The sequence below is a fragment of the Cricetulus griseus genome, assembly GCF_003668045.3.
Source record: "Cricetulus griseus strain 17A/GY chromosome 1 unlocalized genomic scaffold, alternate assembly CriGri-PICRH-1.0 chr1_0, whole genome shotgun sequence".
In the NCBI taxonomy this organism is placed as follows: domain Eukaryota; kingdom Metazoa; phylum Chordata; class Mammalia; order Rodentia; family Cricetidae; genus Cricetulus; species Cricetulus griseus.
Window position 1 is genome coordinate 232,922,873 of NW_023276806.1, and position 21,935 is coordinate 232,944,807.

The window sequence follows — 21,935 nt, forward strand, 5'->3', positions numbered from 1 at the left end:
AAAAGGGGCAAAAGAGCCAGAAGAGGTGCGAGGGAGAACAGCAGGTGACTGGAGACTGGAGATTCAGACAGCTTTGTGGATGAAGGTTTCTTTAAAACCATGACCACCTAAAATACCTGGGAAAGAACAGTCTCACATTAAATGACTAATTGAGATGTGGTACCGAACACAAGAAGAGAAAGTGTGGTAGTAGCTCACAAACCAGTACATAAACTCAGGGTGGGCCTGAGAGTCAGTCTGGTTCATTTTCCTTTGCTGATGAGCTGAGATATGAACAAGATGGTACCCAAAGCACCAGCACCACAGACAGAATGGCCCAGCTGCCATGACCAACTGGCACCCTCTGAAACAGCAAAGAAAATGCTATTGTCAGAGCACCATGACAAATGAGTAACAAGACCACTTACATCATTTTGTTCTCATCTAAGAACAGCGATGTCCACTTTAAACTTCACTAAAGGTGCAGCACGTGCAAGCAAAAACAAGACAAAACAAAGCCCAGCATATAGTGGACGGACACAGTGACACTCTGCAGTAACTGGAAGGTGTAAGTAGAAGGATCGCTACAAGCCAAGGCAAGACTGGGCTACATGGAGAAATCCTATTGCAAAACAAAATTTAAAAAGAAAGAAAGTAAAGGCTTTACCGAGAAAGATATGGGGCACATATCTATAATCCTAGTGTTTGGCAGTCTGAGGCAGGAAGATCCTTTGAGTTCAATGCTAGAAATGGATAGATGGCTCAGTGATTAAGAGTGTGTGTTGTTCTTACAGAGGATTTGGGTTCAATTCCCAGAACCTACACTGAAGCTCACAACCATCTGTAACTCCAGTCCCAAGGGATCTGACCCTCTTTCTAACTTCCAAGGGCTCTTGCAAGCACATGGTCGCTGTCTCTGTCTCTCTCTGTCTGTCTCTGTCTCTGTCTCTGTCTCTCTCTCTCTCTCTCTCTCTCTCTCTCTCACACACACACACACACACACAAAATTAAATACCTTTTTTAGAAAGAGTTTAGTGGCAGCCTGTGTTATATGCAGAGTTATAGTAGCCTGATTAAAAGGGACAGGGTTTGGGGAAGAGCTGAGGATAAAGTTCATTGATAGAGTGCTTGTCTAGCAATATGAGAGGCCCTGGGTTTTATCTATAACACAGGGAAGAGAAGGAGAAATGGAAAGACAAAATTGGCAGGGGTGGTGCCACATGCTTGTCATCAGAACACTTGGGAGCTGGAGGCAGAAGGCTCAGGTCATTGGTCACTCTTACCTAGAGATCTCAGAATAGCCTGGGCAAACCATACTCTGTCTCAAAGGGTGTTGGTGCTAAAGTGATGGCTCACTACCATCTCTAACTCCAGTTCCTGGGATCCAGTGCCCTCTTCTGGTCTCCAAAGGCACTACATGTTGGTGGTGTACAGACAAGACATTCAGGGGAAACACTCATGCACAGGAAATGAAAATAAATTAAAAGGGAGGTGCTGGGGAGGGACAACAGGAAAGTAGGAAGGGGCAGGGAATGGTGGGCAGTGTGGTTGTGGTCTTGAACAGGAATCTGGTGGAAAGAGACTTCAAACAACAACACAAGTGAGGACACAGAAAACAAACAACAGTGGGCCATCTTCAGGCTTTGCCAGTGGGGAGCCGGCCAGGCTGTCAGGGGAGGTGCTTTCAGCTTCTGCCAAGGCATCTAGCTGCATTACAGGAGGCACAGGCAGAGAGAGCCATGATGGCACATAAGCACTATAAAACATTCCTTCTACTATTATGTCTTTCAGACTGTAAGACATCTCAAGTTTCCATGGACTGACCATGAGAACATTCCTTCCAGGATGAGTGACCAAAGGTCCCACTCACTCCCAGACAAGTCAACCACTCCGAGAGCAGTGTAATTAAGAAAGGTGGAGAAGACAAATGACCAACCCAGGGTTTTGGCCTAATTAATTACCATAGGAGGTCACTGAGGGGAATGTCCAGGTGTTCTGCCCATAATTGGTTAAAACAAAGACCCAAATATCTGAGAACAGGACCTGGTCATAGAGGAACGCGTGCGCCCTGTGAGACAAGCGGGGTAGCTGAGGCCGCATGGTGGGTGAGGTCAGCAGGCCCAAACTCAGCTCACAAGGCAGTAATTCAGGGTAAAGATGCAACTGAGCAGAGGAGAAACACAACAGGAAGACACTACCTTTCAAGAAACATGTGCAGTGCAGTACCTAAGGATGATAAGGCCGGCTAGCGTGAAGAAGACTGTAACAGCTACCCAATTTGGCAACTGGGTAGTTGCTAAAAACCACTCACTGCAGAGCGCAGAGGGTAAAGCATGGCCTGGGTTGGAGTGACTGTTTAAAAAGGGAAGCAATAAAGGGAGCGCTGAGGCGCTAGCAGCAGGACAAACCCCCACCATGCTTTGTGCACTCTTTGATCTACATGACTTACAGACACAAATCTGTATGTCTAGGGGAGGTCACAAGGCCTGTGGCCAGTTCTCTGAGGCACTACAGGATGACACAGTAAAGTCTGCATCCCCAGTAAACAATTATTTACAATGCTAGTGTATCTCTCACACTCCACTGAAGTTTAAATTTCTGGGGTAAAGGAAGTGTCGTTAGCTGCAAGGCTAACAAGAGGCCACAATGCTGCTGTTACACACTCATTAGCTGTGATGCTTGCCAGGTGCTGCGCTAACTCCTCTGCCCTGGCCTGCATGAGGACATACTCACCTCCATAGTAGAGTCCTGTAGCAGTGCACATCCGCCACTGTCCCTGATACATCCCTGCTCTGCTGGGGCTGCACATCTGGACGCTGACATCTGCAATCTCTTGGGGCTCTAGCGATCTCACCATCACCATGTTCACATGTCCAAACTGGTCTCCCCCGACATACTTAAGACAAACCCCTGGAGGCCAGGCCTCTGCCCCTGAGTTCAAGCAAAAGAAAAAAATGTTAGGAAATCAGTCGTCCTGTGCTGGAGTTTCTTGTTGAACTGAGGAAGTGGCCTCTTTCCAGACACATATCCCTGAGCAACAACAATGTCTCTTACCACTCAGCAAAGGGAACTCTGAGGGTGGGGGAAACAGGTCAGTGGGTAAAAGCACTTACTACAAAGCCTGGTGAACTCAGTGTGACCCAAAACTCACATAATGGAAGGAGAAAACCAACCCCCTCAAGTTGTCCTTTGAAATCCACACATGTACATGTGCACACACAGTGTTTCTCAACCTGGAGGTTGCCTAAGACCACCAGAAATATCAGATGTTTACATTACAATTCACGCCATATCAACATTAGTTATAAAGTGGCAATGTAGCAATGAAAATAATTTTATGGTTGAAGTCACCACAACATGAGGAACTGTATTAAAGGTCTCAGCATCAGGAAGGTTGAGGACCACTGTCCTAGAGATCTGTTTACTATTGTTTTGTTATCTCATAAATGAATAGGTCTTCCTAGAACAAAAGGATGACTCATGTGCTGTATGACTTTGGAAATTAAGTTCCATATATGATTAAGGCAGTAATACTCTCTTATCACAGACCACCGCTTTATTAAAAAACAAACCCACCACCCTGTTGTGAACCAATAATAGCATCAAAAAAGTCAAAGGAAAGTCATTTAGGAGTTCCAAAAAGCCTGGGCATGATCATAGATCTGCGGCTACCCAAATCTGGAGATGTAAGGAACAAACCCCATGGAGGCCTCCCCAATAACGCTGCTGTGTGGAGGGAGGCTGCTCCATGGGGACAGTCGAAGTTCCTTCCACACCTAACAAGGCAACTACAAAATGCTCAACTGTGATAAGTGAGCTCAGGGAAATACCCTGTCTGTAACCAGCCTGGAAAGAAGAGATAAAGTTGCCTATTTTAATGATCTGAAGAAGAAAATAGAGTGCACACAGGACAACCTTGCAATCCCAGTTACATGGTGACACTTTGTCTCAGGAGGGAGCAGTTCTTTTTCAACTTCCTTTGCAAAGACTAGTTTCATTTTCATTTCTATGAAGCACAAAACTGTGAGCATGCTCAAGCCACTCTCATGTGACAACCAACAGCTGTCACACCCAAGAGAAACTGTTGGCAAGTGTAGTTTAGCCCACCTTGGAAAAACTAAGGAGCTGTAAATAGGCTGGGTGATGGTGGCGCATGCCTTTAATCCCAGCACTAGGGAGGCAGAGACAGAGGCAGAGGCAGAGGCAGAGGCAGAGGCAGAGGCAGAGGCAGAGGCAGAGGCAGAGGCAGAGGCAGAGGCAGGTGGATCTCTGTGAGTTTGAGACCAGCCAGGTCTACAAGAGCTAGTTCCAAGACAGGCTCCACAGCCACAGAGAACCCCACCCCCCCCCAAAAAAAAGCTGTAAGTTGATGAAAAATAAAATTCTGTCTATTTACTCTCTCTCTCTGTGTGTGTGTGTGTGTGTGTGTGTGTGTGTGTGTGTGTGTGTGTGTGTGTGTGTGTGTGTGTGTGTGTGTGTAGTGTTGTAGACTGGCCCCGGGACTTGTGCATTCAATGTGAATTCTACCAGCCAAGTTACATGGACATCCGGTCCTACTTACATCTTTACAGAGAATATTTCTAATTTAAACACTAAACTCTGTATTTGCTGTAAGGCTTCCAAAGCTACTGTAACAAAAACAAACAAAAAAAGTGCCAACCCTACAAGTATGCATCTACACAGCTAAATATCATGACAGTCAAACTCTGGGGAAGTTGCTAGGACAGTTACATGCAGTTATTACATTATTACATTACAGTTATTCATTTGTTGTGCTAGAGTCTAGTACCTAAGACAAGAGGTATCAACTGCTATGCATTGAACTCTCTCAGTGAACCCTTTCCTCAAAAAGTAGGCTATGAATGAGTCAAGAGACCAGAAATGGCAGGTGCCTACCCTAATTTCTACTGTGATATTCTACTTCCTGAAGACACCAGCAGGACTGGGACAATGCTGAGGAACCAGCACATCCATGTCCTCTAATAAGTCACTCCTACTCAGTGCCCTAATCCAAAGGAAAGCATTCAGGCTGTGGGTACAAAGCTACAGTGCTCTGGCTTGAACAACTTTCAAAGAATGGAAAGCTTTCTGTGCACAGTACCTTGAAGGATAAAATCTCAGGCAATTGCTGTCCAGCTTTTCAAGATACAAGAAGTGCTGGGAGCCAACAGCAGTTGCCCCAGCAGTGAGGTCAAGGTGAAGGCAGCTTTGGTGTTCTAACCTGGTACTCCAACCATCACAAACAGCCTCCCCCACTCCTGATAGACATCAGGCTTTACAGAAAGCAGAATAGCTATTCTATAACAAATCAGGTTTTGGTGCCTTGAGACACAGTCTCTCTGCCTGCCTGCTTGTTTCATTCCCTCCTTCTTTCCCTCCCTCCCTTTCGCTAGCTCAGGCTGGCCTGGTATTAACATCTTCCCACCTTCAGTTTCCCAAGTCCTGGGATTAACACACGCAGCTTCCTGGGTCTCTTAAATATAGCCTTGTAACAGGCTGTGGTAGCCCATGTCTATAACCCAAACTAAGGAGGCTGAGGCAGGAAAATGGCATGCTTAAAGCTAGTCTGACTCTACAGAGTAAAGACCCTGTCTCAAAACAAAAGCCAGAGCCCAAATAACTAGCTGAGCAGGGCTTTATAGTAAGACCTTGTTTCAAAACAAATGGCTAGTGAGATGGCCAAGTGGGATAAAAGGTGCCGGTCCAAAGCCTGAAAACCAAGTTCAATTCCCAGGACCCACACGATGAAAGCAAAAGAGATTCCACATGTGCTGTGGCACTTGTGAACACAAATAAATGAAATAAAAATACTTATTTTTTGATCCCAACACTCAGGAGACAGAGATAGGAGGATCTCTGTGAGTTCTAGGTCAGCCTGGTCTACAGAATGAGTTCCAGGACAGCCAGGGTCACACAGAAAAACCCTGTCTGGAAAAAAGGAAGGAAGGAAGGGAGGAGGGAGGGAGGGGAGGGAGGGAGGGAGGGAGGGAGGGAGGGAGGGAACCAATAGAAAACCACATGTATGTTTGAAAAACATATTTAGTCTATAATACTGTTTGCATAATTCTGAGAAGAAATATGATGGAGAGGCTGAACTGGAGACATATTTAATGTACTTTAAAGGTTTAAGGTGATCTGGCCTTGGGGTTCTAAAATTCCAGGCTGCCTAATGTCTGTGTTTGACAGTTGAGCCAGACCACCTCGGTACTGGTGAGACGCCAGCAACATCCTTACCGCTGTCTTCACTAGCATTTTAAGCAAGTTCACTCAGGCATGTTTCAAAATATTCCTAGGAAATGTTTTGACACAACGAAGGTGTCCCTGAGAACATCTGCCTAGTGTGTGTGGAGCCCTGGGTTGCACCCTCAGCACCACAAGTAAGTTAGGACACTGAAATCTCAGGTTCCTTTTTGCCATAAGCTAAGTGAACTGCCAATGACCTTAGGCCAACTGGAGAACCAGGTTAAACTTCAGGGTAGCTCATTGTGCTTAGCACTGCCCCTACATAGGACAAAAGGGCAACCACGGGCTCAGATGCCTGTCCTAACACATACACCTCTGCAGAGGAATAGGCAGCAAAACAAGAATGAGAACAAAGGTGAGCCCTCAATATACTTCAAGGGCTCAACTGGAACAAAAGCATGCACCACATCCAAACAGACCCAAAGCTCAGTGGTGTACACGCTTCACCTGCTGCTAACGGCAGCAGACACTGCATGTGATGTGGTTTTTAAACTGCACAATTGTAAATCCTGACAAACCTGTACCACAACAGCCACAATTGTCATGTACTCTAGGAGTTTGTCTCCCTTCAAAATCCATTTCAAATTTCACCAGAATCTAAATGCTTAATAAACTCATGTTTCGGGAAAAAAAACAAAAAACCCAAACACTTCAAGGTGAAAAAAGAAATTAAGCAAAGTAAAAGAACAAACAACACAAAACCAGATAATTAAAGAAAAAACAAAAACCAGAAAATGTGAGCATTTTCCTGTGTCACCACCAGCCTTCAAACAATGCACTACTGAGACAACCAGGGAGAGCGGGCTCACAAAACATCACCTACCTTGGCTGCTCTACTTCAAACAAAACAGGTTAGCTTCCCTATCACCAACTAAATTGCCAACAACTAAAAAAGTAAAAAGTCTGCTGAGGTCCCCTGAGTTTTATGTCAAATTACCATGATAGACAGGGTATTCACACACTACAGTCATAGCTAAATACCACTCTGCCTACCTCTCCATAGCTCAGGTTTTCTCTTCATTGCTAAGCATGTTAAAGCACCTTCAGCCAGGGAGCACAAACCTCCACTAGATGGGAGAGAAATACAAACTCAAAGAAGTTAACAAGCAACAGTTGATACCATAACCAGGTCTACTGTTAAATAACTATGGTCACCTTACGTACGAATGAGTCAAAACAATGTGCTTTCTTAGTCACCTTTAGTGTTAGTTTTTGTCTCACTATGGAGTTCTGGCTGATTTGGATTTCATTGAGTAGCCCATGCTGGCCTCAAATTGTAGTGATCCACTAGCCTCTGCCCCAGGGAGCTGGGATTGCAGCTATATGCCACGGTGCCGAGTTACAGTGTGCTGCACTAAAATGACTTCTGAACTTATTCCCACACTCCGCACCCCATTTGTCAAAGTGGTACAGTGCAGTTTCTGCGGCTGCACAGATGTGAACTCTTCCCACCACCCTGCTTTAGTCAAGGAGGATGGGTATTAATGAGATCAGAAGTGACATCATGGAAAACTTAGGGGGAGACAATACTCTACCACGCACAAGCCTAGTTTCTAGTAGCAAATGAGTATTAGATTGTGTCTGGATGCAGCAACAAACTAAGCCTTCTTCTTATTCTAAGATAGTTCACTGGTGTCTGGTCACTGAGCCAATATACGAAAATATTATATACTATGTATAAGAAAAGGCTCATCCAGGCATTGGGTGGCGCATGCCTTAAATCCCAGCAGTTGGGAGGCAGAGGCAGGTGGATCTCTGTGAGTTAGAGACCAACCTGGTCTACAAGAGCTGGTTCCAGGAAAGGATCAGTCAGAGCATCTTAGCCATTGCCTTCTCTTTCTATTAAAAACAAACAAGCAAATTAAAAAACCAATCAAGATAGAAATTCCCGTTACACACTTACCAGAATTCTGGATCCGCCATGTTTTTATAAACTGAGTATCAGGAGGTATAGATTCCCCTTCTCCTATGGTGACGTCTTCAACGAAGGACATAGAGGGCACACTGATATTTGGGCTTTCAAAGTCATAGTAAGCGCCAATTGCTGCTTGTAAGTTCCTACAAATAAAAAGACAAAAGACTTCAGTTCGATCTCAGGGATATTAAATGAACCGTCAAAGGAAAATCCTTTCTAAGGCTCTCACTACACAAGCCTTCTCGCTGATTACTGCTGAGACCCACAAATTAATGTGTACCTTTCCCTGACAATGCTACACAGAGCATAAAAGCCACTATTGCTGTGGAATATTACTTTAACTAGGCAAAGAAATGTTACATTTGTTTTTGCTGCATATGTTTAACCATGCAAAGATGTGTTGCTTTGCCTGCTTAAGGCACCTGGAAGCAGCAGTGAAAGTGGGACACACAGAAGGAAAGAAAGGTAAAAAACTCAAACGGCAAATGCAGATGAAGAGAAACAGGTTAAATTAAGTTATAAGAGCTAGTGGGACAAGCAAAAGACCCAGCACTCACAGCTAAGTCTCCATGTCATTCATGATTTTGGAGCTGGTAGGTGGCCCCAAAGAAAGCCTGCTACACCTCTACTCATGCATGTCTAAGTACAGGTGTGTGCATGACATGGTGCACACGTGGGGATCAGGGAGACAGTTTTCTCACTCAACCATGTGATTCCTGGGGAATCAGACTCAAGTCATAAAGCTTGGTGGCAAGCGTCCCTACCCACTGAGCCATCTTGGTGGCCTACTTCCACTTTGTTTTTTTTTTTTTGTTTTTTTTTGTTTTTTTTTTTTTTTGAGACAGGTTTCTCTGTGGCCTTGGAGGCTATCCTGGAACTAGCTCTTGTAGACCAGGCTGGTCTCGAACTCACAGAGATCCACCTGCCTCTGCCTCCCGAGGGCTGGGATTAAAGGCGTGCGCACCAACACCTAGCTGAAGAGACATTTCTTAAACTCTCTACCTCTATACCACCAACGCCGGCATACTTCCACTTTTAAAGTACTCTGTGCATATGCTACAACATCTGCAATGTACAGTGAGAACTAAAGCCTGCTGCCTCTCCCCTCACACCTGTTCACCAGGACAGCATTCTCCAGGAGCATCCAGACCACACCATGCACATACATGTGTGTCCCTACTTCCCACAGCGGGTATCATTATACACTGCCCTTGCTTTATTACCCTCACACTGGGTCTTGAAGATAGTTCTGCAAGGGATGAGTAGTGTGTCATAGCTGTAGTCATTAACCAACTACTACGTGTTTCTAACCTTCAACTTTTCCACAGTGTAAACATGTATCACCTTGTGTATAAGCTTATTATAGAATACATTCCTTTATATCATACTTCTTTGAGGATATTTATGTTTTTACTGTTGGATATAAACTTCCTGCAATAAAAAGATGGAGAACAATGCTTGAACTGCATGTATGACAGCACCTGCTTCCCTGCTGATTGGTGGTCAGTGTTTCTTCACTGTGCTGCATTTCTGCCAATTTTTTATAGCTTACTGACATTTTAAAATTCTATTCTCTTTGCCGGGTGTGGTGGTTCAAGCCTATAAGCATCTGAGAGGATGAGATAAGAGAATTACAGTCTGACGCCAGCCTTAACTAAATAAGGAGATGGTTTTAAAAAAAAAAAAAATTCTTATTAAGAGAAGTGACCAGCTGGGTAGGTGGATCTCCATGAGGCCAGCCTGTTCTACAAAGCTAATTCCAGCCAAGGCTACACAAAGAAACCCTGGCCCAGTTATTTGGAAGTGGGCAACTGGAGGAAAGATGATTTACATCTCGAATGAACAAGTGTTGGACAGCCGAATCAAGTCCCCATGGAGATTGTCTTTTATAACAGACTTCTTCTGGGGAATAGCAGAATTTGTGGTTTTTGTTTTTTTTTTTTCTTCCAAAACTCTGCTTCAGCAAGATGTGAAAAAAAGAAGAGGCTACGGAAGCTCATCTAATTCCAGATACCATGATGGAAGAGGGCCGCCAGGAAACCCTCCACGAAGAATGGGTCCAATCAGTTATCTTCAAGGCCCCAGCCCTCCTCCAATGCCTGGTGGATGAGGAAGGTAAATGTCTGCTCTAAAAAGCAGACAACCAGACATATACATGTGTAGAAGGAAGCCATCAAGAGGACAAGATGGTGTATGTCTAAACTAGGACTGTCCTGTGTCCTCATAGATGAATGTGGTCATGCTGGGAATTCCCTCTACAGGATCTGGCCTGACTGACATGCAGTTCTATAAATGTACATGTTTGTCTCCTTATCTTTTTTGTATAGTTTACTAAAGTTTTAATATAGTTTTAATTAGTAGGTATTTTTAGGTTGCTAAACTTGATTCTTCATCTTCATATGATTAAACTCCAAAGTGAGTGACAGGATAGGCTCCAAAGCTACACAGAGAAACCCTGTCTCGAAAAACCAAAAAAAAAAAAGAAAAAAGAAAGAAAGAAAGAAAGAAAAAAGAAAAACCAAAAATAAGTAAATAAATGAGGAATGACCAATTTTTTTTAAATGTGTAAAAGCTACTGGGGTGGAAAGGGTTTTAGAAAAAGGGCTCAGTGGTTAAGAGCACTCTTGCTCTTAGAGAACTGGGGTTCAATTCCCAGCACCCATGTGGCAGCTCATAACCACCTGATTCCCTCTTCTGACCTCCAAGGGCACCAGGCATGCATGTGGTGCACATATGGACATTCAGGCAATCTTAGAATTTTAACAAGAGCTATTTGTGTGCAAGAATGAGGGTGTGAGTCTGGATCCCTAGTATCCTAAGCAAAGCTAGCATGGAAGGCAGAGACAGGAGAATCTCCAGGTTCATGGGTTAGGATGTCTAGCCATCTGGTGAACTCAAGGTGAGAGAGCTTGTCTCGAAAAACAAGCTGGGGAGGCCTGGGTGTCGTGCACACCTTCCCAGTATTTGGGAAGCAGAGGCAGTTAGATCTATGTAAGTTCAAGACCAGTCTGGTCTACATAGCAATTTTCATACCTTCTAGGTAGATAGTGAGACCACATCTAAAAAGCTGGAGAGCGACAGCCGTCCTTCCACCTCTGGCTCCCACACAAACCAGCATGTATATACACTTACCCTCAAAACAAGTGGGGATAGTACACGGGCCTGTAACCCCATCTCAAGACAAAAAAGGAAAAGGAAGAAAGCAGAAGGCTATTTGCGATTTCTTTCTGGGAAGAGCCACCTGGTTAACTACTCATCAGGAACCAAGCACACAATCCAGAGTCTTCCCCAACTAAACAGCATCCCACCAGGACTGGTTCAGTTCTCCAGTGCCAGAAACCAAAGGCCACAAGGCTGTTTAAACAAGCTGTGTCCACGACAGAGATCAAAGGTACTTCTGGAATGATACTAAAGGACTCTTCTGGTCTTCTGTCAGTGAGCTCATCACCAGTTCCCAAGGCAGACAACAGGCTAACCTGTAAGCTTCTCTGCCTAACCCAACTATGAGCTAAGGAGCCAGTGGGCTGCTTGCACCATTTACAAAACAGCAGAAAACAAGCCTGACGGTTCACAACTGCACGGCGGTGTATACTGAGCAGCAGATACTTTCTGGCTGGGGCCTCCATGCCTGCTTCTCCAGGTGTTTGCAGCTGCCAGAAAGGCAGGCTATACTTAGAGCAAGAATCATGTGATGGCGGCGGGTCACACTAATCAGTAAGGACTGGAATTACAACACCAGCTGCATGATGAAATTTACATGGAGCCAAGCTGCACCTGTTCACCCACTGCTGACACAAAGCCTTGGACTTTAGTCTTCCCAACAGCTTCCTTTGTAGATGACAATGATCAAAGCCCACAGACGGCCTCAGAAGCACATGGCAATCAGTCCTGACCTTAAGGACTGAAAATAAAGTGAAAGAAAAATAAGCTTAGTTTGCACTTGCTCAAACATTTTATGTAAGCTGTGTCCATGTCTTTGTAAAGACTGATTTTCTGTCTCACTCTCTTATAAGCAGCCTTCATTGTCTTCTGCTATAAAATCCATTGGGAGGGATAAAGCCTTGCACACTGAGACAACACTCACAGCAGTTGTGTCCTATCTCACCCCTGTGTCATCAGGTCAGGCCTCCCTAACCTGAAGAAGGAACACCAAGGGCAAGTCAGGCAACACTACTTACTAGGCTGACACTCCCCTTCATCAAACCCCTCCCATGCATCCCAATGCAGTCCACAGCCAGAGCCAAGTAAAACTGCTTTGCTCAACCTTACCTGCTTGGACAGGTACTTCAGCCAGGAAAAGACCCTGAACCCTCTTAAAGTTCAAACTTACAATGAAAGTAGTGATCAGGGATGCTGACCAGAGGCTGGAGGGAGGCGACAGAGCAGATCATTTCCCAGAGACAGGCAGAAAGCCAAATGAAGCCAGGAGGCATGGCTGCACACCTCCTCAGGCTTCCAGTCACTTAGACTGGGCCCTGGACAGAGCCAGAGCAAGACCAGATCAAACAGCTCCAGTTCAGTGTGCATTCCCATCTCCAAACAGTACGGGCTGGCGATGGGAAAAGAAGAACACTGGCTACAACAGAGCCTCAATTGCCTGAGTTCTCAGAGCTTCCAGGCAGCAACAGTGTTCAACTAGATAAAAAAAAAAAAAAAAAAAAAAAAAAAGCACAGGACCAATGGAGAGTGGGGAGGGTCCAACACTGTATAGACCCTTTATTAACCAAAGTGCCTGAGAACTAACCTGAGCCACAGTATGAGACCCTGATCCCAAAACAGCAAAGAGGGTATGGAATGGAAGGTCTGGAAAGATGGCTCACTGGGTAAAGGTGTTGCTGCCAGGGCTGACAACCTGAGTTCTATCACCACGGCACACACAGTGGGGGGAGGGGGCTGACCCCTGAACAAGCTCTCCTTGGCTTCCATGTGTTCATACACATACACACAAGTAAATGCATAAAAGAGAAAAACATAAGAAATACTCTTATTGGGCTGAGTTAACCGTTCAGGGGTAGGGTGCTCAAAATGCATGCAGCCCTGGATTTAAGCCCAGAACTGCAAAATCCAACTATCAAACCACTAATCATAAAGCAGAGCCATTTCAATGACACGATTCACAGCTCTACAATCAGAGCCGGCAGTGTCACCTGCTGCTGTGCTTTTACCCTTTACCCCCGGCTGTCCTCTGCCCGAAGACCCACATGCCAAAACACACTGTAAAGGAGACCTTCAAACAGAAACCAGCCTGACTATCTAGCCACGCCCCATGTTCACTTTCGCTTGAGTAGACAGGGAGTCTGAGGATAGAATCAGACAGATGGCAGGAAGATGCAGAAGAGGAGCCCCAGCCAACAACGCCTGTGGCTCTGGAAGCAGATCCCCAGAAGGAACCCCTCCACGCTAGCTCAGTCAAACCAGGTTCAGGCTGCTGACCTGCAAATCTGTTAAAAAGAGGAATTCTACATGGAAGCCACATTGTTATACTAATGCAATAGTATGTGGCTGTGTGCTCGCCTCAAAAGAAAACAATGGTAGTACAAAGGCAAACTGTGTACTATTGACATGAGGCTGTTCTGCTGAGTCACTTCCGTCATGGACTTTGGCTTCCAAGAACTCATATTTCCATCAAAAATGAATGCTTAGGGTAACTTCTTGTTTTGGTCCCTGGATTTGATTTCCTGAAATGATTTACAATTGCTGTTTTCGTGAAATTCAGACAGTTTAAAATAGTTATACGCTGGGTGGTGATGGTGCACGTCTTTAATCCCAGCACTCAGAAGACAGAGGCAGGTGGTCTACAGAATGAGTTCCAGGACAGCCATGGCCACACAGAGAAACCCATCTCAAATACATCTCTGTATACCTAGAAAACCTAACTAACCTAACTGTAGGTTGTGATTATTATAAGGGACTATATAATCTGTATTTAATTATGCATTACATTTTAAAAGAGCTGTATAAACAATACCTAACAAGAGGAGAAATTTACATATAACAAAATTAACTTTAAATTTGTATCAATAAATGAAAATCCATACCAATGCAAACTATTCATTTTTATATCCTAGTCCTCTTTTTTCCTTTAAAAAGAGATTGACTGTGATCATTACAATTTATAAGTTACAACCCCATTTAAATGAAAACAAACATTTATAAACAATATTTGGGAATTTGGGCGTTCTTCATTCCAAACTCCTTCCTGCTGTTGGGGGGCGCTGTTCATATAGTGGGGGATCATGATAAAACACAGAATCCTGGCTGTAGTCTATGACGGCATCATCTCAGCTGTTTTGGGCCACTGCTTTAGGTGTCTTGCTTGATCAAACCATATTAATCTGGAAGGAATAAGCAGAAACTCTTTTTTCAAGTAGCCTGTCCTTAGACTTAAATGTTGAAGTCAAAGCATTCTTAAGATGTATAAGTTGGATTAACTGATGTATAAGTTGGATTAATTTAGCAGCATTGATAATCAAATATCTGTTAGCAGTTGCTGCTCCTTCCTCATCAATCAAACAATTTAAACAACAATATAGCATATCGAATCCAGACTCTGTATTTTCCATCTTTACGTGGCCTTTTCATTACTCCATTTATTTTACTTTTATTTTTTTCCTTTTGAGACGGGGTTTCTTTGTGGAAATCCGCCTGCCTCTACTTCCTCCAGCAAATCTTACCAGCATGCACCACCAACACTGGCTTTCTTTCTTTAAAACAGATTATTTTAGAAAGGCAGGTCGTCTTTAAACACTTCAGAGATCTACAGAATATGGAATCTAACCTGTTTTAATAACAGGTTTTTTTTTGTTTTGTTTTAATGACAATGAGGCATGTCTGCTCCCGGCAGCACCAGTCTACATTGGAGAAGATGATGGGCATTGAAGAAACTACACATGGAGTTACTTTCTTTGTTGCAAAGGTAAGCTATTGGGCAAGAAAGTGCCTTTGCCTCAACTGCTGAGGTATGCTGTCCAAATCGGACACACAGGACATCAAAGAGTGACTGAAAACCTTGCCAAGACAAGGTAGGACAGCCCTTCAGAATAACCTGCTTCACACAGAAATGTCTGTCAGATATGCTATGCCTACAAATAGATGCCCTAAATGTTGCAGAGCAGCCAGCAGTTTTTGTCATTTGTCACATTTTCTGGAAGGTGTATGCTCATACTTCCTGCTGACTCAGTTATTTCCTTCTCAGGTCTCTGAGGGAGTTGAAGACTAGATAATACAGTTATAGTTTTCCTTGTTTATTAGACTCAGTAAAAAACAAACAAACAAACAAAAACTCACTGAAAACGTGGAAAAAGTATAAAAGGTTTGAAAAACATTTAAAGATAATGTGATAATGCTAATTAGAATAGAAAAGTAAATTAGGTACAAAAGTAAACTCATCAAGAAAGAATAGATAAGCCAGGCGTTGGTGGCGCATGCCTTTAATCCCAGCACTCAGGAGGCAGAGACAGGCGGATCTCTGTGAGTTTGAGACCAGCCTGGTCTACAAGAGCTAGTTCCAGGACAGCCTCCAAAACCACAGAGAAACCCTGTCTCAAAAAAAAAAAAAAAACCAAAAAACCAAAAAAACAAAAAACAAAACAAAACAAAAAGAATAGATAATGGAGTATTTTCTCTGACTTTGTCAAATGCTAATGGACTAGACATTGTTGATGTACTTATTGCCTGCATATATTGTTTGTACTTATTGTATATAGTTTTACTTATGTTAGTTATAGCCTTTTAGATATCTCACTTGTACAAATATTTATTTTTAGTTTATGTATAAGGATGTTCTCCCTCATGTATATCTATGCACTACAAAGCCAGAAGAGAGCAGCAGACCCCCTGGAACTGGAGTTACAGATGCTTGTTGAGTCATGTGGGTCTTCTGCAAGAACTGCCAATGCTCTTAACCACTGAGCAATCTCTCCAGTTCCTTGGAATACTTTTGTTTGTTTAGTTTTCTTTTTTTTTTTTAAGAAAAAAAAAAGGGGGAGAAGGGGCTGACAGAACACTTAAGAGTATCTGACATAATACTGAAAAGAAATTACACACCTGGAAGAAATGAGGATAATTTAATTTGAAAACAAACAAACAAAAAACAATCCAACAAAAACAACTAGAAGACCAAGCAAATCAAAATCTCCAGGACAGCAAAAGATTGTGCAAAAAAGCCAGTGCTTGTGGTAGTGGCTCACACCTGCAATCTCAGCAACAGCGGGGATGGAGCAGGAGGACTAACACAAATTTAAGGCCAACCTAAAGTCACACGGTCAGCCCCTTTCTTGGAATTGGAGGGGAGTGCATGGTTGCATAATGAGAGGATCTGGGGATATAGAGCTCACCAGGCCCTAGAAGAAAAGCAATCCCAACACATATTAATGGCTGAGCATCAACAAGCAGTTAAAAGGCTGTTAACACAAACTAAAAGCCAGGCTACCCAGACATACAAGCCTGTCATCACAGCTCTAGAGGCAAAAGGACTGAGTAAGATAAAAGTTAGCCTAAACTGCACAGTGAGACCCTGTCTCAAAACAAACAAGCACACAGTTCTCAAGTATGGCTTTTTCAAAGTTCTTTTTTGGGAACAGATGGGAATTGGTGGTTTCCCTACATCATCCAGGACAATCTGGAATGTCTCAATTAGCATAAGCTAGAAACCCCTCTTAGGTGTGCCTGCATAATCATCTCTTAAGTGATTTTATGTCTTGCTAAATGAACAATATCAACCATCTCACTGTCTAACCCTGAAAGTCTCATCATATTGACTTGTTTCCAAATGAATACCAGCTATTATAGAAGCCTTACTTGGGGCTGTAGCTCAGTTGAAGAGTGCTTGCCTAGCATGTACAAAACCATGGGTCCCATTCCCCAGCACCACATAAAACCCGTTGTGCTGGTGCACGTTTGTAATGGGGGGTGTGGGTGTTCACATTATTCTTGGTTAGAGAGCTAGTTCAAAGCCAGCCTGGAGTGTGTGGGTGATTGGATATAGGGTTTAAGCATGAAAGGGAAAGCACAGAATCAAAAAGAGAAAAGACTAGATTCATTTCCCAGCACTAAACCAAAAGAGGGCAAGGAAGTAAACAGATGGATTCTACATCATTAAAGAAAAACCCACACAGAGGGCTACTTAAGTAAAAGCAAGTTAAAAGACACACTCAACAGAGGGGAAAACTTCTAATGCTGACAACTTTCTAATGTCAATTTCATGGGAATTGAACCCAGGGCCTCATGCATGTTGAGACTATTCTAATAATGAATTACAAATCCAGTGCTAACAGAGTATTATCTTGATGAGGATGGTGAAAGTTCCCAACAAGAAATGCTAAGTATCAGTACAAACCTATGGGATGTCACACCATGCCCTATAAACACTACTGTTATCCCTAATCAAGTGGGTAAATTAAGGAAAGGGAATGTAGCTCACTGGTACAGCATTTAACTTGCAAGGCCCTGGCTTAGCTCCTTAAAATGCTAGAAACTGATTTGAGGGACTTGCAGAAACTAATCACATTTCTGTCACCCAGCTATACCACCAACCCTACATATTTCTTCAAAGAAGGGGTGAAAAAAGACAAGTTAGGAGAGGGGATCATTGGATACAGCCGTTTCCTCACTCTGCATCAACAGGGAAAAATAACTACCTCACGCAAGTCACAGAAAACATAAATAAACAATGAAAACAGGAACAAGTACAATCTCCTGGATCAAGCAGTTCAGAGACTAGTAACTCCAGCCCCAGCCAGGGCTTCTGAGGCATGTGGCCTCTACTGACATCCTGGGATACATTCATACAAACAAATCATACACATTTAAAAAAAAACACATCTTTTTTAAAATAAAAAAACACACGGTGCACAGACAAAGGCACAGACAAAACACCCACATACATTAAATCTAGTAACACTGAAAAAAACAAATCAGACTAGGTGCTGGTGGCACATGCCTTTAGTCCCAGCATCTCTGTGAGTTTGAGGCCGGCCTGGTCTACAGAGTTCCAGAAAAAACAAACAAACAAAAAAAAAAAAACAAAAAAAAACAAAAAACAAATAATAGAAGAAAGTTTTGGTAGCAGAAAATAAACAAATAAAAAAATAAAGTCTTAATGATTTTGAAATCCTGGTGGTCAGTGCATTGATAGGGTTCATTATGTATAAGAAAACCAACTATACCTGATAGAACACACTGGAGCCTGCAAAGGACAAGAGGATCAGGAGTTCCAAGCCAGTCTTAGCTACACTGTGAGTTCAAGTCAGCCCCAAGCTACAAAAGACTGACTCAAAAGGGAGAGGGGGGGCAGAATCAAAGAGGAAAGAAAACAAATAGCCACCTTACCTATAAGCAAAGCACTGAACTACACCAGCAATCAAGGAAATGAAAAAGCAATTAACACCGCTCACCTGACAGTTGAACATACCTGGCACAGGTGACAGCTTTACACTTCACAGAAAGCAGACTCTCTACTACCTCAGTATCAAGACAAGTGCAACACCCTTCGAGGAGACAATCGGGAACATTCCTGACAGCCAAGTGTGGTGGTGAACACCTATCATCCCAGGGCTGTGAACTGAGGCAGGGCCATCAGAGCAGCTCAAGGCAAGCCTTGGGTACATAAGACCTAGGCCACCCCTATGAAAAATGGAGGAGGTTATGGGGCTGTACACATTTGCAGGCCCAGCACTGGTGAAGCAACTATGGGCAGATGATTACTAGCAATTCCAGACCAGCCTCTACACAGTAAATCTGCATAGTGGCCTCACAGTTCTAGGCCAGCCAGGAATACACAGGGAAACTCTCAAAGCAAGTGTCCATGGGGGAGGGGTGCCTATCTTTTCTATCCTGAACAAAAGAACTTGTTTTAAGTCATAAGGCACAATGAGAGAGACAAGGCAAGTCAGCAGAGATTTTATAATAGTTAAAAACTAAAAGAGTCCACTGGGTTGTGGTGGTACACACCTTTAATCCCACCACTCAGAAGGCAGATCTCTGAATTTGAGGTCAGGCTGGTCTATAGAGTGAGTTCCAGGACAACCAGAACTACACAGAAAAACCTTGTCTCAAAACAATAAAAAACCAAAACAATAATTAAAAAAACATCTGTTTTATTTTCTGTGTGTTTGAGTGTTTGGCCTGCATATGTGTATCTATGCTACACGTGTATGTCTGGTGTTCTAGAAGGCCAAAAGAGGACACTGGAGCCGGGCGTTGGTGGCACACGCCTTTAATCTCAGCACTCGGGAGGCAGAGGCAGGCGGATATCCAGAATGAGTGCCAGGATAAGCTCCAAAGCTACACAGAGAAACCTTGTCTCGAAAAACCAAAAGAAAAAAAAAAGGGGGGGAGGCACTGGATGGCTGTGAGCTGCTGTGGGTCTTGGGAACTGAACCTAGGTTCTCTACAATAGTGTTTTGACTGCTGAGTCATCTCCCCACCTCCCTATGTGCAGTTCACAATAGACCTTGCTTTTCACCATGCTAGTAGCCTAGAAGGGAGGATGGATGGTCGAAGCACTGTGCCACTTTCTCTAAGAACTCGAGCAATTGCAGGTTCCGGTGTCCATCTGGAAGGGGAACAGCCCTAAACCAGCCCACAGACACTGAGGATTGGATTTCGTTACTGGCCCTTTCTGTAATGAATTGTTTAAACAGCCATTTACGGAATTTGTTAGGGTTTTTTTGTTGTTTTGTTTTTGAGACAGGGTTTCTCTGTGTAGCCCTGGCTATCCTGGAACACACTTTGTAAAAACTTACTTCTGTACACATTCACTATAGGCACAACAGAGGTTGATACTTTGATCTGTGTTAGATGTGAGTTAATGAAGTTATAAGGCACATGGGACAACCATCCCCCAAATAATTAAAGGTGTAATAAACACAACGATTTAAAGACTCAGTGGTTGTCTTATTTTGGATGATGTTTGCGACCTGGAGTTTTAAGATTTAGAGAAACAGCAAGTGCTGGTGTTCCCACCGAAAAAGAAAAATGTGGAGGCCACTTCAACATTCAGAAGTGTGAGTCTATGTGTACCTTTCTGCATTTAAACCTTGCCAGCACCAACAATATAGGCTTAACAGGCCTAAGCACACATGCCTGTTACTCCAATCCCTAACAGACTGAGGGAAAAAAAAAAAAAAAAAAAAAAAAAAAAAAAAAAAAAGCGAGGAGAGAAAACTTCCTGAACTAGAGACAACTCAGCAGTTAAGAGCACTGGATGCTCTTGCAGAGAACCTGGGTTCAGTTCTAGCATCTGGCAGCTCAACTGCTTGTAGTTCTGGTTTCAAGAGATGTGATGGCCTCTTCTGGCCTACTGGTATCAGGCATACATGGTACACATACCATGCAGTCAAAACACTCCTACATATGATATAAATAAATCTAAATAAATTAATTGGAAATAAAAAACTTTAAAAAAAGAGGCTGTGGACTGGCTCAGCTGGCAGAATTCCCACCTAGCAACCCCAGCAATAAATAAGGTGAGTACAGAGATCAACACCTGTGATCCCAATGCTGGGGAAACAGAGACCAGAGAGCATCAGGAGGTTTGAGGTTATATGGAATGAAAACAAAAAAAAAAAAAAAAATGAAAACAAAAAAGCTCAAGAAGCAGGTGTGGTGGCTCATACCTGTAAGTCCTAAACTCCAGAAAAAGGAGCGTTCCCTGGTGAAGGTCAGTCTGGGCTACAGAGTGTGTCCCAACCAGAGTGTACTTTAGAAATGGTTTTTGCTGGTCAATCATTAGAGTGGATGATCTGTACCAATCCATGAGTTGATGACCACAGAAGAGTGATTCAAGTGTGAATGTTTAGCACACCCCAAGTACTAGAATCACAGACAAGCACCATCAAGCCTGGCTTTTATGTACAGCTAGGGCACACCTATAAAGCAGCAATTGGAAAGCTGAGGTAGAAAGGTTCCATTATCACTAAAAGATAGATACGGATATAGCTGAGTTCTGGTCTAAATACAGGAGACCCTATGTTCAATTCCAAGGAATAAAGAGAAGAAAAAATAGTAGGTCCTGCCAGTTGACTCAGCAGATATATGCTTGCTTTGAAAACCTGACAACTTAAACGGTCTGGAAAGGAGAACTGACTCCCAAAAGTTGTCCTCTGACCCCATAGGAGCATCATGGAATGTGTACACCTGTTTGAACACATACAACAATAACAGTAATAATAAAAAATACAGACTGCCATTAAAGTTACACCTTTCTACCTGCTGAGGCAGGGGACACGTATTCAAGGCTCCATCTCCTCGCATGAACTGCTTCAACAAATGCTCACTGAATACCTATCCTGTCTAAAACACTGCAGAAGATGCTCAGGATCACACAGGACCTTGGGACTGGTGCAAAGCACACCAGTTCCAGAAAACCTGTGATTTCCAAAGCCAAAAAGAAAGAACACATTCTAAGGAGAAGAAAGTAGCTTACCCTTGGGAAAGCAAAACTGAGTGTGGGAAACAGCACAATTAAAAGGCCTCCACTAAAGAAGACAACACAGAGGACAGGAAATTATTTACAAGCCATGTGTCTACCACCCAGAACATAGAAAGACCTCTTAAAGCTTCACAGCAAATACATAAACTCAAATGTAAAGGGTCAGAGGACTAGAAGAGAGATTTCCCCAAAGAAAATGTACAAATGGTCAACAAACACATAAAAGATACACCATTAGCCACTAGGAAAACGAGAATCCAGATCATAAGGAAGGTGCTGGCAAGATGGCAAAGGTGCCTGTTGTATAAGCCTACTGACCTCAGTTCCATCCAGAAAGTTATCCTGACTTCTACACACTGGCATCCA

At 43.3% G+C, this 21,935-nt stretch overlaps 1 protein-coding gene and 1 pseudogene across 2 annotated transcripts in view; one reads left to right on the top strand and one right to left on the bottom strand.

The window, feature by feature from the left end:
• The window catches only part of Ilrun (inflammation and lipid regulator with UBA-like and NBR1-like domains), a 60,391-nt gene that overhangs the window by 32,027 nt on the left and 6,429 nt on the right, over positions 1 to 21,935 (bottom strand). The window contains exons 2-3 of one of the 2 annotated variants that reach the window (XM_027389014.2): positions 8,126 to 8,280; positions 2,713 to 2,910 (exon numbers count right to left, since the gene is read on the bottom strand). In XM_027389014.2, the coding sequence (XP_027244815.1) occupies positions 2,713 to 2,910; positions 8,126 to 8,280 (353 nt within the window). The remainder of the gene's footprint in view (positions 1 to 2,712; positions 2,911 to 8,125; positions 8,281 to 21,935) is intronic. The other variant, XM_027389015.2, reaches the window with a different exon arrangement.
• Positions 9,960 to 10,268, top strand: LOC100756068 (annotated as a pseudogene).